Source organism: Myripristis murdjan, unplaced genomic scaffold (genome assembly GCF_902150065.1).
Source record: "Myripristis murdjan unplaced genomic scaffold, fMyrMur1.1, whole genome shotgun sequence".
Lineage (NCBI taxonomy): Eukaryota > Metazoa > Chordata > Actinopteri > Holocentriformes > Holocentridae > Myripristis > Myripristis murdjan.
The window spans coordinates 37,501-50,000 of NW_021941823.1; the positions used below are offsets into that span (position 1 = coordinate 37,501).

The 12,500-nt window shown below is 48.0% G+C and overlaps 1 protein-coding gene across 1 annotated transcript in view; it reads right to left on the reverse strand.

The window, feature by feature from the left end:
- LOC115356822 (thyrotropin-releasing hormone-degrading ectoenzyme-like) overlaps positions 1–12,500 on the reverse strand; it is a gene marked incomplete at its 5' end in the record, with an annotated part of 31,709 nt that overhangs the window by 15,584 nt on the left and 3,625 nt on the right. Inside the window, 2 exons of the mRNA XM_030048084.1 lie at positions 8,562–8,617; positions 8,729–8,862. Coding sequence (XP_029903944.1) covers positions 8,562–8,617; positions 8,729–8,862 — 190 coding nt within the window. The remainder of the gene's footprint in view (positions 1–8,561; positions 8,618–8,728; positions 8,863–12,500) is intronic.

Here is a 12,500-nt window from a genome sequence, read left to right on the forward strand (position 1 = left end):
GCAATGCATGCTGGGAAGGCGGTGCAGAGGAGGAAAAGCTGCGTGTGAGCAGGGATCATGGAGACAGACTGAAGACAGGAACAGCTGCTGAGCCACTAGAGGGCGCAGCAGGGACCCGCCAACCCAAACCTGTGGAGGGGTGGGGCTACCACTGATAACGTCCAATCAGAGGAGAGCTAACTGTCCAATCAGGTGTCAGAATGGTGTTTTTCCTGCCTCAGTGATTCTGGAGCACGATCACAGCTCCTCTCTGCTCTCCTGCTGACTCGGCCAATCCTGCAGATCTTCCCGGGACGTCCCGGCTGACTCGAGGAGCTTCTGCTGAGCGAGCTGCTGCGCCTCCTCGTTCCCACCGCCCCGCCGCCCCCCCCGCCGCCCCGCCCCCCCCGCTCAGACGTCCGCATCACAAAGGAGCGGCCAGTTTGAATCTGAAACCAAAACATCACCGAGAGCGAGCGACCGGGGAACGAGCTGTGAAACAGAAAATCATTAAAAAAAAAAAAAAACATGCATGGTTTTTCACACCACAGTGGCCTTTACAACAACAGAGCCTCCTGAAAAGCACTCACACAAACACACACACACACACACACACACACAGACACACACACACCCCTGTGTTTGGTTTAGCCGAAGAAGAAGAAGATTTGCAGCCCGTCTCTCCTCTCATCACCATTCATGACATCAATACTGATCAATATTCAGATCTGAGCTCTGATGAGCCGTGTTCAGGTGAGAGGAACGTTCCTGAGGTTCCACAGGAAGGAGCTGCTTGTTTACTTTACTTTAGTTTATTTACTTTATTAAATGTATTAAATGTGTTAAATGTGTTTCCTCCACCAGGGAACGTGAACAGAACCCGTTCACAGAGGAAGACGCTTTGGAGCAGATTCACGCTCCATCTGCAGGAGCTGGGCAGCAGAACACACACACAGAAACCTGCTCTGCACATCAAACAGACACACACACACACACACACACACACACACACACACACACACACAGAGTCACATGTTCCATTAAAACACAGAACACACACATATATAAATATTGCGTACGTATGGCCAAGCTTTGAAACCAAGTCAAAGTCACACTCAGAAAAGAAAAGTTTCTGTTTTGAAATGTGTGTGTGTGTGTGTGTGTGTGTGTGTGTGTGTGTGTGTGTGTGTGTGTGTGTGTGCAGGTTGTCAGGCTGACAGGAGGAGTGTGTTCTGTTCTTTAATGGCTCTTTAAAAGAAAACGCAGACAGTCGCAGCAGCAGCTTCTCCGCCAACACACGCACACACACACACACACACACACACACACACACACTCACACACACACACAGAAACAGACACACACACACACATACACACACACAGGCTTCAGGGGACGTTAGCAGGCGCACCTGTTCGGCTGCTCGTTAACACAAACGTGATCAGCCAATCACGTGGCGGCTGCGCGGTGCGTTCAGGGCCGGAGCCGCGCTCAGGACGTCCCGCCGAGGTTCACCCCGAGCGGCAGAGCCTCCTCCTCCTCCCCTCCTCTTCCTCCTCCTCCCTCCTCTTCCTCCCTCCTCTTCCTCCTCCTCCCTCCTCTTCCTCCCTCCTCTTCCTCAGCTCAGATTGTTGCTGCCCTCCATCTGAGTTTGTTCCCTCGGAGGCCGAGCAGCAGCTTCTCCTCCCTCTCTCTCTCTCTGTCTCTCTCTCTCTCTCTGTTCTTGTTCTTTTTCTTTTCGTCTTGTTTTCGTTGCTATGATACAGACTCCATGGAGAAGTGACAGTTCATTGATTGGTTGCAGGTGTGTCGTTTTAATTGGCTGTCGGAGCGTCTGTGGGGGCGGAGCTTCTCTCTTTGTGGAGGAGGTTTGCTGCAGTTTGTAAAACTCGTCACGCCGGAGAGGATCTGCAGCGCTCTGCTCTGGACCAGCCTCCAGGGTCCTTCTGGATCCTCCAGGTGTCCTCCAGGTGTCCTCCAGGGTCCTCCAGGATCCTCCAGGTGTCCTCCAGGATCCTCCAGGTGTCCTCCAGGGTCCTCCAGGATCCTCCAGGTGTCCTCCAGGATCCTCCAGGTGTCCTCCAGGGTCCTCCAGGGTCCTCCAGGTGTCCTCCAGGTGTCCTCCAGGATCCTCCAGGTTTCCTCCAAGATCCTCCAGGTGTCCTCCAAGATCCTCCAGGTGTCCTCCAGGATCCTCCAGGTGTCCTCCAGGGTCCTCCAGGTGTCCTCCAAGTGTCCTCCTGGATCCTCCAGGATCCTCCAGGTGTCCTCCAGGGTCCTCCTGGGTCCTCCAAGGTCCTCCAGGGTCCTCCAGGTGTCCTCCTGGGTCCTCCAGGTGTCCTCCTGGGTCCTCCAGGTGTCCTTCACGTGTCCTCCAGGTGTCCTCCAGGATCCTCCAGGTGTCCTCCAAGTGTCCGCCAGGACCCTCCAGGTGTCCTCCAGGGTCCTCCAAGGTCCTCCTGGGTCCTCCAAGTGTCCTTTAGGGGGCTCCTGGGTCCTCCAGGTGTCCTCCAGGTGTCCTCCAAGGTCCTCCTGGGTCTTCCAGGATGCTCCAGGGTGCTCCAGGTGTCCTCTAGGGGGCTCCTGTGTCCTTTTGGGTCCTCCAGTGTCCTCCTGGGTCCTCCAAGTTGCTCCTGGATCCTCCAGGTGTCCTTCATGTGTCCTCCAGTGTCCTCCAGGTGTCGTCCAGGGACCTCCAGGGTCATCCAGGGTGCTCCTGGGTCTCCAGGTGTCCTCCAGGATCCTCAAGGTGTCCTCCAGGATCCTCTAGGGTCCTAAAAGTGTCCTCCAGGGTCCTCATAGTGTCCTCCTGGATCCTCCAGGTGTCCTCCAAGTGTCCTCCAGGGTCCTCCAGAGTCCTCCAGGGTCCTCTAGGGGGCTCCTGGGTCCTCCAGGTGTCCTCCAGGATCCTCAAGGTGTCCTCCAGGGTCCTCCAGGGTCCTCCAGAGTCCTCCAGGGTCCTCTAGGGTCCTCTAGGGGGATCCTGGGTCCTCCGGGGTCCTCAAGGTGTCCTCAGCAAAATTAGCAATGTCTAAATGTCTAAACATCTAAACACAAGCACACACACACACACACACACACACACACACACACACAGACGACAGTGATCACTACAAGCCTCTTAGTATCTCAGGTTACAATCGCCCACTCATGAATATTAATGAGCCGCCAATGTTTCCTCATTAATATTCATAACATTTGAGGTGAAGGCGTTTGTCTCCGGCCCCACCCACAGCTCATGAATATTAATGAGGCGTGCAGGTGAGGACAGGAGGGGCAGTCAGAGGTGAGGTTTCCTTTCAGGGCCACACGGTGATGGGACTCCATTTCCCAGCATGCCTTGCAGCAGGAACTGAGCCGGATGGAAGAAATAAAAATTTCCGTCTTCATGGAATTATTTTTTTCTTCTGTCTTCCTCTGATTGGTTCGCACCGCACTGCTGCCAGTCACACATACACACACACACACACACACACACACACACACACACACACACTCACACACACACTCACACACACACACACACACACACACACACACACACACACACACACACACACACACACTCTCCCCCAGGCAGAACTCCGTCTCCCTCTTCTTCCTGTCATTGACTTGTCCTCTCCTCCTCTTTCTCTTTCCCTCGCCACTCATTCACTTCCCTCCTCCTCTCCACACACACTCACACTCACACACACACACACACACACACACACACACACACACACACACACACTGAGGGGTTGCGGTGAGAGCAGAAGTGGATTTCCAGGTTTTTCTCTCTGTCTCCTAACGAGCTCGTTAACTCGTTAACATCGTTATGAGCCAGTTAATTGTTTGTCCATTAGACATAAGTGAGGTTCATTGAGGAGCTAACGAGGAGCTGCAGTGTCACACACACACACACTCACACACACTCACACACTCACACACAGTGGCCACATCTATCAGTGTTTAACCAGCCATTCCTGCACGGGCAGCATTTATTATAGCACAACGAGCTGCACACACACACACACACACACACACACACCGCTCACACACACACACACACACAGTCTCTCTCTCTGTGGCTGGCGCTGTGTGGATCGCTCTGGGCTCAGCCAATCCAACATGAAGAAACGTATTCATTTATTTTTGCATTTTTCCAAGAATATTGTAGAAATTTTATTGTTGTTTTGTTGTTGTTGTTTTTTTTTAAAGTTGCAGGGAAATTTTATGGAGGAGCGTGACAGCAGCCGTCTGAGGTACAGCGTTTCCTCCATGTTGGTCTACCTTCGTCACAATAAGAGTCTCCATAAAAACCAGACTGAGCAATATCCAGCAGACAGTGTGTGTGTGTGTGTGTCCTGCTGCTTTGGTGTGTTCAGGCTCAGCAGCTACAGGCTTAGTAACGCCCAGCTAACCCTGTTTGGGAAGATAAATCAAAGTTTTATTAAGATATTTTGGTATTTGGGCTCCAGCTGGTCCGGTCTGAGGCCATGGGAGGAACGCGGCCTCAGACGGAGCGGGCAGAGCCGAGGCAGCCGGGAATCAAACCAGCAGCAGACAGCACCGAGCCAAGGGCCACGACGTCAACACGACGTCCACGTGTCAACATGACGAGTCTGTCCTTACATTTTATTAGGAGCAGCAGAGCGAGGGGGGCGGGGGGCGTGAGGCGCAGAGTGAAGGCCTGCCTTTGGTCTGAAGCCGCTCAGGTGGGCCAGGTGGACCAGGTGGACCAGGGGGACCAGGTGGACCAGGGGGACCAGGTGGACCAGGTGAACCAGGTGAACCAGGTGAACCGGGTGAACCAGGTGGACCAGGAGGACCAGGAGGACCGGGTGGACCAGGGGGACCAGGTGGGCCAGGTGGACCAGGTGGGCCAGGTGGACCAGAGGGACCAGGTGGACCAGGAGGACCAGGTGGGCCAGGTGGACCAGGTGGACCAGGTGGACCAGGGGGACCAGGTGGGCCAGGTGGACCAGAGGGACCAGGTGGACCAGGAGGACCAGGTGGGCCAGGTGGACCAGGTGGACCAGGTGGACCAGGGGGACCAGGTGGACCAGGGGGACCAGGTGGGCCAGGTGGACCAGAGGGACCAGGTGGACCAGGGGGACCAGGTGGGCCAGGTGGACCAGAGGGACCAGGTGGACCAGGAGGACCAGGTGGGCCAGGTGGACCAGAGGGACCAGGTGGGCCAGGTGGACCAGAGGGACCAGGTGGACCAGGAGGACCAGGAGGACCAGGTGGGCCAGGTGGACCAGGGGGACCAGGTGGACCAGGTGGACCAGGTGGACCAGAGGGACCAGGTGGACCAGGAGGACCAGGTGGGCCAGGTGGGCCAGGTGGACCAGGTGGACCAGGGGGACCAGGTGGCCCAGGTGGACCAGAGGGACCAGGTGGACCAGGAGGACCAGGTGGGCCAGGTGGACCAGGTGTGCTGAGGAGCGATGGGACGGGGTCTCTCTGCAGAACCAAACCAGGACAAGGCTTCTCACGTCTCAGGTCTGAGAGTCTGAGACGGCCCCAGGACGGCGTCTCACCTCGTGACTTCTTCAAGTCTTATGTAATGTTGCCTGAAACTTTGTTTATTTCCATCCATCATCAATATGTATGACTGAGTCACTGAACTTCATCTTCAACTTTGTGTTTTTTTTTTTTCTCAGATTTAAATCAGAATCAGCAGAGAAAAGAAAAACCAAAAAAAAACATAATCCTCCTCTCGTTTCTCTGGCGAACTTTCTAATCCAACAACATCCGCCATGCCAACAAACAAACAAACAAACAAACGAAGCGAAAAGAAAGCTCATCCTGTGTTGCTGGTGCCGTTTTCGGCGTTGCCGTGGTAACAGATGCAGGCTGATGGAGCAGCTCCTTTTGTTGTCGGACTGAATATAAAATGGATTTGTAGTTTTTAGTTTTTCTGTCATTCACAGTAAATCCACTCCTGCCTCTGTGTGTGTGTGTGTGTGTGTGTGTGTGTGTGTGTGTGTGTGTGTGCTGCTGAGCTCAGTGCACACACACACACACACACACACACACTCAGGCTGACAGGAACAGACTGTTGCTGTGTTTCTCATCGCAGGTGACAGAGAGAGTGCAGCAGACAGTTGAACCACACACACACACACACACACACACACACACACACACACTTCTCAACGTCACTGTTCCTCCATCTCTCTCTCTGTGTCTCTTCAGGTGAGAAATCTGCCGATCACAGACAGAAAGAGACAGAGTCCAGCAGTTTAATCCCATAGAATTAGGATTAGGGTTATGATTATGTTTATATGACTGGAGGTGGAAAGTCATTATGTTAAATATGATGAGATTACAGCTGCCACTCCATGTGCGCTTTAAAAACAGATAAAACATGACAACCAGCTGAAACATGACTCATACACATATTATTATTATTATTATTATTATTATTATTATTCAGCAATAACATGTTACAGCTGAATAACATATATTGAGGTTGTGGTGGTGAGCTGCAGGAGGTTCCTGTGTGCTGAGCGTCTCTGCAGCTCAGGGAGGCCAGCTGTGGCTCTATGTGGGGCTGCAGGTCAGCTGGGAGGAGACTGAGGAGATCTGGACCTCCTGAGGAGATCTGGACCTCCTGAGGTGATCTGGACCTCCTGAGGAGATCTGGACCTCCTGAGGAGATCTGGACCTCCTCCTTTCCTTCTCTACCTCCTCTCCTCCTTCTCTCCTTCCTGCCTTCCTTCTCTACCTCCACCTTTCCTTCTCTACCTCCTCTCTTCCTTCTCTCCTTCCTCCCTTCCTTCTCTACCTCCTCCCTTCCTTCTCTACCTCCTCTCTTCCTTCTCTCCTTCCTCCTTTCCTTCTCTCCTTCCTCCCTTCCTTCTCTACCTCCTCCCTTCCTTCTCTTCTTCCTCCTTTCCTTCTCTCCTTCCTCCCTTCCTTCTCTACCTCCTCCCTTCCTTCTCTCCTTCCTCCCTTCCTTCTCTACCTCCTCCCTTCCTTCTCTCCTTCCTCCCTTCCTTCTCTCCTTCCTCCTCTCCTTCTCTCCTTCCTCCCTTCCTTCTCTTCCTCCTTTCCTTCTGTACCTCCACTCTTCCTTCTCTCCTTCCTCCCTTCCTTCTCTCCTTCCTCCCTTCCTTCTCTACCTCCTCATTTCCTTCTCTCCTTCCTCCCTTCCTTCTCTCCTTCCTCCTCTCCTTCTCTCCTTCCTCCCTTCCTTCTCTTCCTCCTTTCCTTCTGTACCTCCTCTCTTCCTTCTCTCCTTCCTCCCTTCCTTCTCTCCTTCCTCCCTTCCTTCTCTACCTCCTCCCTTCCTTCTCTCCTTCCTCCCTTCCTTCTCTACCTCCTCATTTCCTTCTCTCCTTCCTCCCTTCCTTCTCTCCTTCCTCCTTTCCTTCTCTCCTTCCTCCCTTCCTTCTCTTCCTCCTTTCCTTCTGTACCTCCTCTCTTCCTTCTCTCCTTCCTCCTTCCTTCTCTCCTTCCTTCCTTCCTTCTCTCCTTACTCCTTTCCTTCTCTCCTTCCTCCCTTCCTTCTCTCCTTCCTCCTCTCCTTCTCTCCCAGCAGTAGAGGAGGCTGATGGGACACAGTCTTTATCCAGCTCTTGTTAATTCCCTTCCTCCTGTCTTGTCTTTAGTATTCCACCGTGTTCCTGTGATGATGGTGTTGATGTGTATTTTTACGTTTCACTCTGGATGTTTCCGTCTTCCTCGAGCGCACACCGACACAAATTCCAATCAGTGTTTCGGTGAAACGGTAATAAATTATTGAGTTTGGAGCGTGTTCTCACAGCGCGGCCGGGCGGAGGAAGAGGAGGGCCGGAGCTTCACTCGCGGCTCTGCATCTCAATGAAGCCACGAGCTGGAGCGCTGCCATGCTGACACGCCCACACGCTGACACGCCCACACGCTGACACATGCATATATTTACACATAATGCACGTACTTTATTATTATTATTATTATTATTATTATTATTATTATTATTATTATCATTATTGTTTTACAACTTTCTAAGGCCCATACTTTTATATTTGTTATTTCGTTTTGTATTTCTTATGATTTAATTCCTCTGCAACTGACCCCATTTCCCCTCGGGGATCAGGAAATTATTTCTGATTCTTTAATTGTGAAAATGAAGCTGTTGTACTGAACACCAGCACTCATGTGACTCCTCTCGTCCAATCAAATCACTCGTTCGGCTCTAAGGGCTGAACAGCCGGTTATTAAATATCCCAGCCTTCAGTCACCGAGTTCACCGGCACACGCTTTAATACATAATATATGAATCATTTTGTCATCCATGTTCCCTCTGTCAGGGGCCAGAAACCATTCATCAGCCTCAGAGACCGAAAATCAAACACAAACAAAAACATAAAGCACATCACAAACAAACAAATGAGACAATTTTAAATATTGAATATTAAACATTAAACATTAAACATTAAACCAACAGCATAAAACCACGAGGCGAAACTGTGAAGAAACCGCTGCAGGCTTTGATTTCCATTCTTAATGTTCAGCGGGGTTTAAACAGACAGACAGACAGACAGACAGACAGACAGACAGGCAGACAGACAGGCAGACAGACAGGCTTGACTCATTGGCAGGTGACTTACCTGGCCAGGTTGAAGGCATCATCAATAAGCCCCGCCCTGTTGCCAACGGAGATTATCTGAAAGAGAGAGAGACGAGCAGAGAGTCAGACAGGTGAGCATACAGGGAGACAGGTGAGCAGACAGACAGGTGAGCATGCAGGGAGACAGGTGAGCAGACAGACAGGTACCTCAGGGTTGGTGTGAAGCTGCTGAATCAGCAGTTTCCAGTTCTGGAGGTCATAGTTCACCCGGAAGTAGCCCATCTGGTTAATGTTGCCTAGCAACCAGCTGTCATCCTCCATCTGACCAATCCTGTGGATCTCTGGGAAAAGCAGTTAATAAAAAACCATCATCAACATGTCTGATTGAAAATCAATCACCTCAGCCCGGTGTTAGCTCAGAGTTAGCCCTGGGTTAGCCTGGAGTTAACCTGGAGTTAGCCTGGAGTTAGCCCGGAGTTATCCCAGTGTTAGCCTGGTGTTAGCTCAGAGTTAGCCTGGAGTTAGCCCTGTGTTAGCCGTGTGTTAGCCTGGAGTTAGCCTGGTGTAAGCCCGGTGTTAGCCCTGGGTTAGCCCAGTGTTAGCTGAGTGTTAGCCCTAGGTTAGCTCAGTGTTAGCCCTGGGTTAGTCTGGTGTTAGCTGAGTGTTAGCTGAGTGTTATCCCTGGGTTAGCCCGGTGTTAGTCCGGTGTTAGTTGAGTGTTAGCTGAGTGTTAGCTGAGTGTTAGCCCTGGGTTAGCCCTGGGTTAGCCCGGTGTTAGCTGAGTGTTAGCCCTGGGTTAGCCCAGTGTTAGCCCTGGGTTAGCCCGGTGTTAGTCCGGTGTTAGCTGAGTGTTAGCCCTAGGTTAGCTCAGTGTTAGCCCTGGGTTAGCCTGGTGTTAGTCCGGTGTTAGCTGAGTGTTATCCCTGGGTTAGCCCTGGGTTAGCCCGGTGTTAGTCCGGTGTTAGCTGAGTGTTAGCCCTAGGTTAGCTCAGTGTTAGCCCTGGGTTAGCCTGGTGTTAGTCCGGTGTTAGCTGAGTGTTATCCCTGGGTTAGCCCTGGGTTAGCCCGGTGTTAGTCCGGTGTCCGGTGTCACAGCTGATTTCCTTTTCATGAGACACAACATAGAAATAGACGACATAGACCTGCTGGAGTTTAGACAGAGGGGGCAGCTGTACGCTCTATTGATTATATATTGATTAGATGATAAAAGAAGTTAATAATAATAATTAATAATGAATCCTCACTGTGTCTGAGCAATAACACTAACACTAACACTGATACTAACACTAACACTAACACTAACACTAACACTGACACTAACACTAACACTGACACTAACACTGATACTAACACTAACACTAACACTAACCCTAACACTGACACTAACACTGACACTAACACTGATACTAACACTAACACTAACACTAACACTGATACTAACACTAACACTAACACTAACACTAACACTAACACTGACACTAACACTGACACTAACACTGACACTGACACTAACACTAACACTAACACTGATACTAACACTGACACTAACACTGACACTAACACTGATACTAACACTAACACTAACACTGATACTAACACTAACACTAACACTAACACTGACACTAACACTGACACTGACACTAACACTAACACTGATACTAACACTAACACTAACACTAACCCTAACACTGATACTAACACTAACACTGATACTAACACTAACCCTAACACTGATACTAACACTAACACTGATACTAACACTAACACTAACACTGATACTAACACTAACACTAACACTAACCCTGACACTGATACTAACACTAACACTAACACTGATACTAACACTAACACTAACACTAACCCTAACACTGATACTAACACTAACACTAACACTAACACTAACACTAACACTGACACTAACACTGATACTAACCCTAACATTAACATTAACATTAACACTGATACTAACACTAACACTGACACTAACACTGACACTAACACTAACACTAACACTGACACTGACACTAACACTAACACTAACACTAACACTAACACTAACACTGATACCAACACTAACACTAACACTAACACTGATACTAACACTGACACTAACACTGATACTAACATTAACATCAACATTAACACTGACACTAACACTGATACTAACATTAACACTAACACTAACACTGACACTAACACTAACACTAACATTAACACTGATACTAACACTAACACTAACACTAACACTGATTCTAACACTAACACTAACACTAACACTGATACTAACACTGACACTAACACTGATACTAACATTAACATCAACATTAACACTGACACTAACACTGATACTAACATTAACATCAACATTAACACTGATACTAACACTAACACTAACACTGATACTAACACTGACACTGACACTAACACTAACACTAACACTAACACTGATACTAACACGGACACTGACACTAACACTAACACTAACACTGATACTAACACTGACACTAACACTAACACTAACACTGATACTAACACTGACACTAACACTAACACTAACACTGACACTAACACTGATACTAACACTGACACTAACATTAACATCAACATTAACACTGATACTAACACTAACACTAACACTGATACTAACACTAACATTAACATTAACATTAACATTAACACTAACACTGACACTAACACTAACACTAACACTGACACTAACACTAACATTAACATTAACATTAACACTAACACTAACACTAACACTAAAACTGACACTAACACTGATACTAACACTAACATTAACATTAATATTAACACTAACACTGACACTAACACTAACCCTGACACTGATACTAACACTAACACTAACACTGATACTAACACTAACACTAACACTAACCCTAACACTGATACTAACACTAACACTAACACTAACACTGACACTAACACTGATACTAACCCTAACATTAACATTAACATTAACACTGATACTAACACTAACACTGACACTAACACTGACACTAACACTAACACTAACACTGACACTAACACTAACACTAACACTAACACTAACACTGATACTAACACTAACACTGACACTAACACTGATACTAACATTAACATCAACATTAACACTGACACTAACACTGATACTAACATTAACATTAACACTAACACTAACACTGACACTAACACTAACACTAACATTAACACTGATACTAACACTAACACTAACACTAACACTGATACTAACACTGACACTAACACTGATACTAACATTAACATCAACATTAACACTGACACTAACACTGATACTAACATTAACATCAACATTAACACTGATACTAACACTAACACTAACACTGATACTAACACTGACACTGACACTAACACTAACACTAACCCTAACACTAACACTGATACTAACACGGACACTGACACTAACACTAACACTAACACTAACACTGATACTAACACTAACATTAACATTAACATTAACACTAACACTGACACTAACACTAACACTGATACTAACACTAACATTAACATTAACACTAACACTGACACTAACACTAACACTGACACTAACACTAACATTAACATTAACACTGATACTAACACTAACACTGATACTAACACTAACACTAACACTAACATTAACATTAACATTAACACTAACACTAACACTGATACTAACACGGACACTGACACTAACACTAACACTAACACTAACACTGATACTAACACTAACATTAACATTAACATTAACACTAACACTGACACTAACACTAACACTAACACTGACACTAACACTAACATTAACATTAACATTAACACTAACACTAACACTAACACTAACACTGACACTAACACTGATACTAACACTAACATTAACATTAATATTAACACTAACACTGACACTAACACTAACCCTGACACTGATACTAACACTAACACTAACACTGATACTAACACTAAC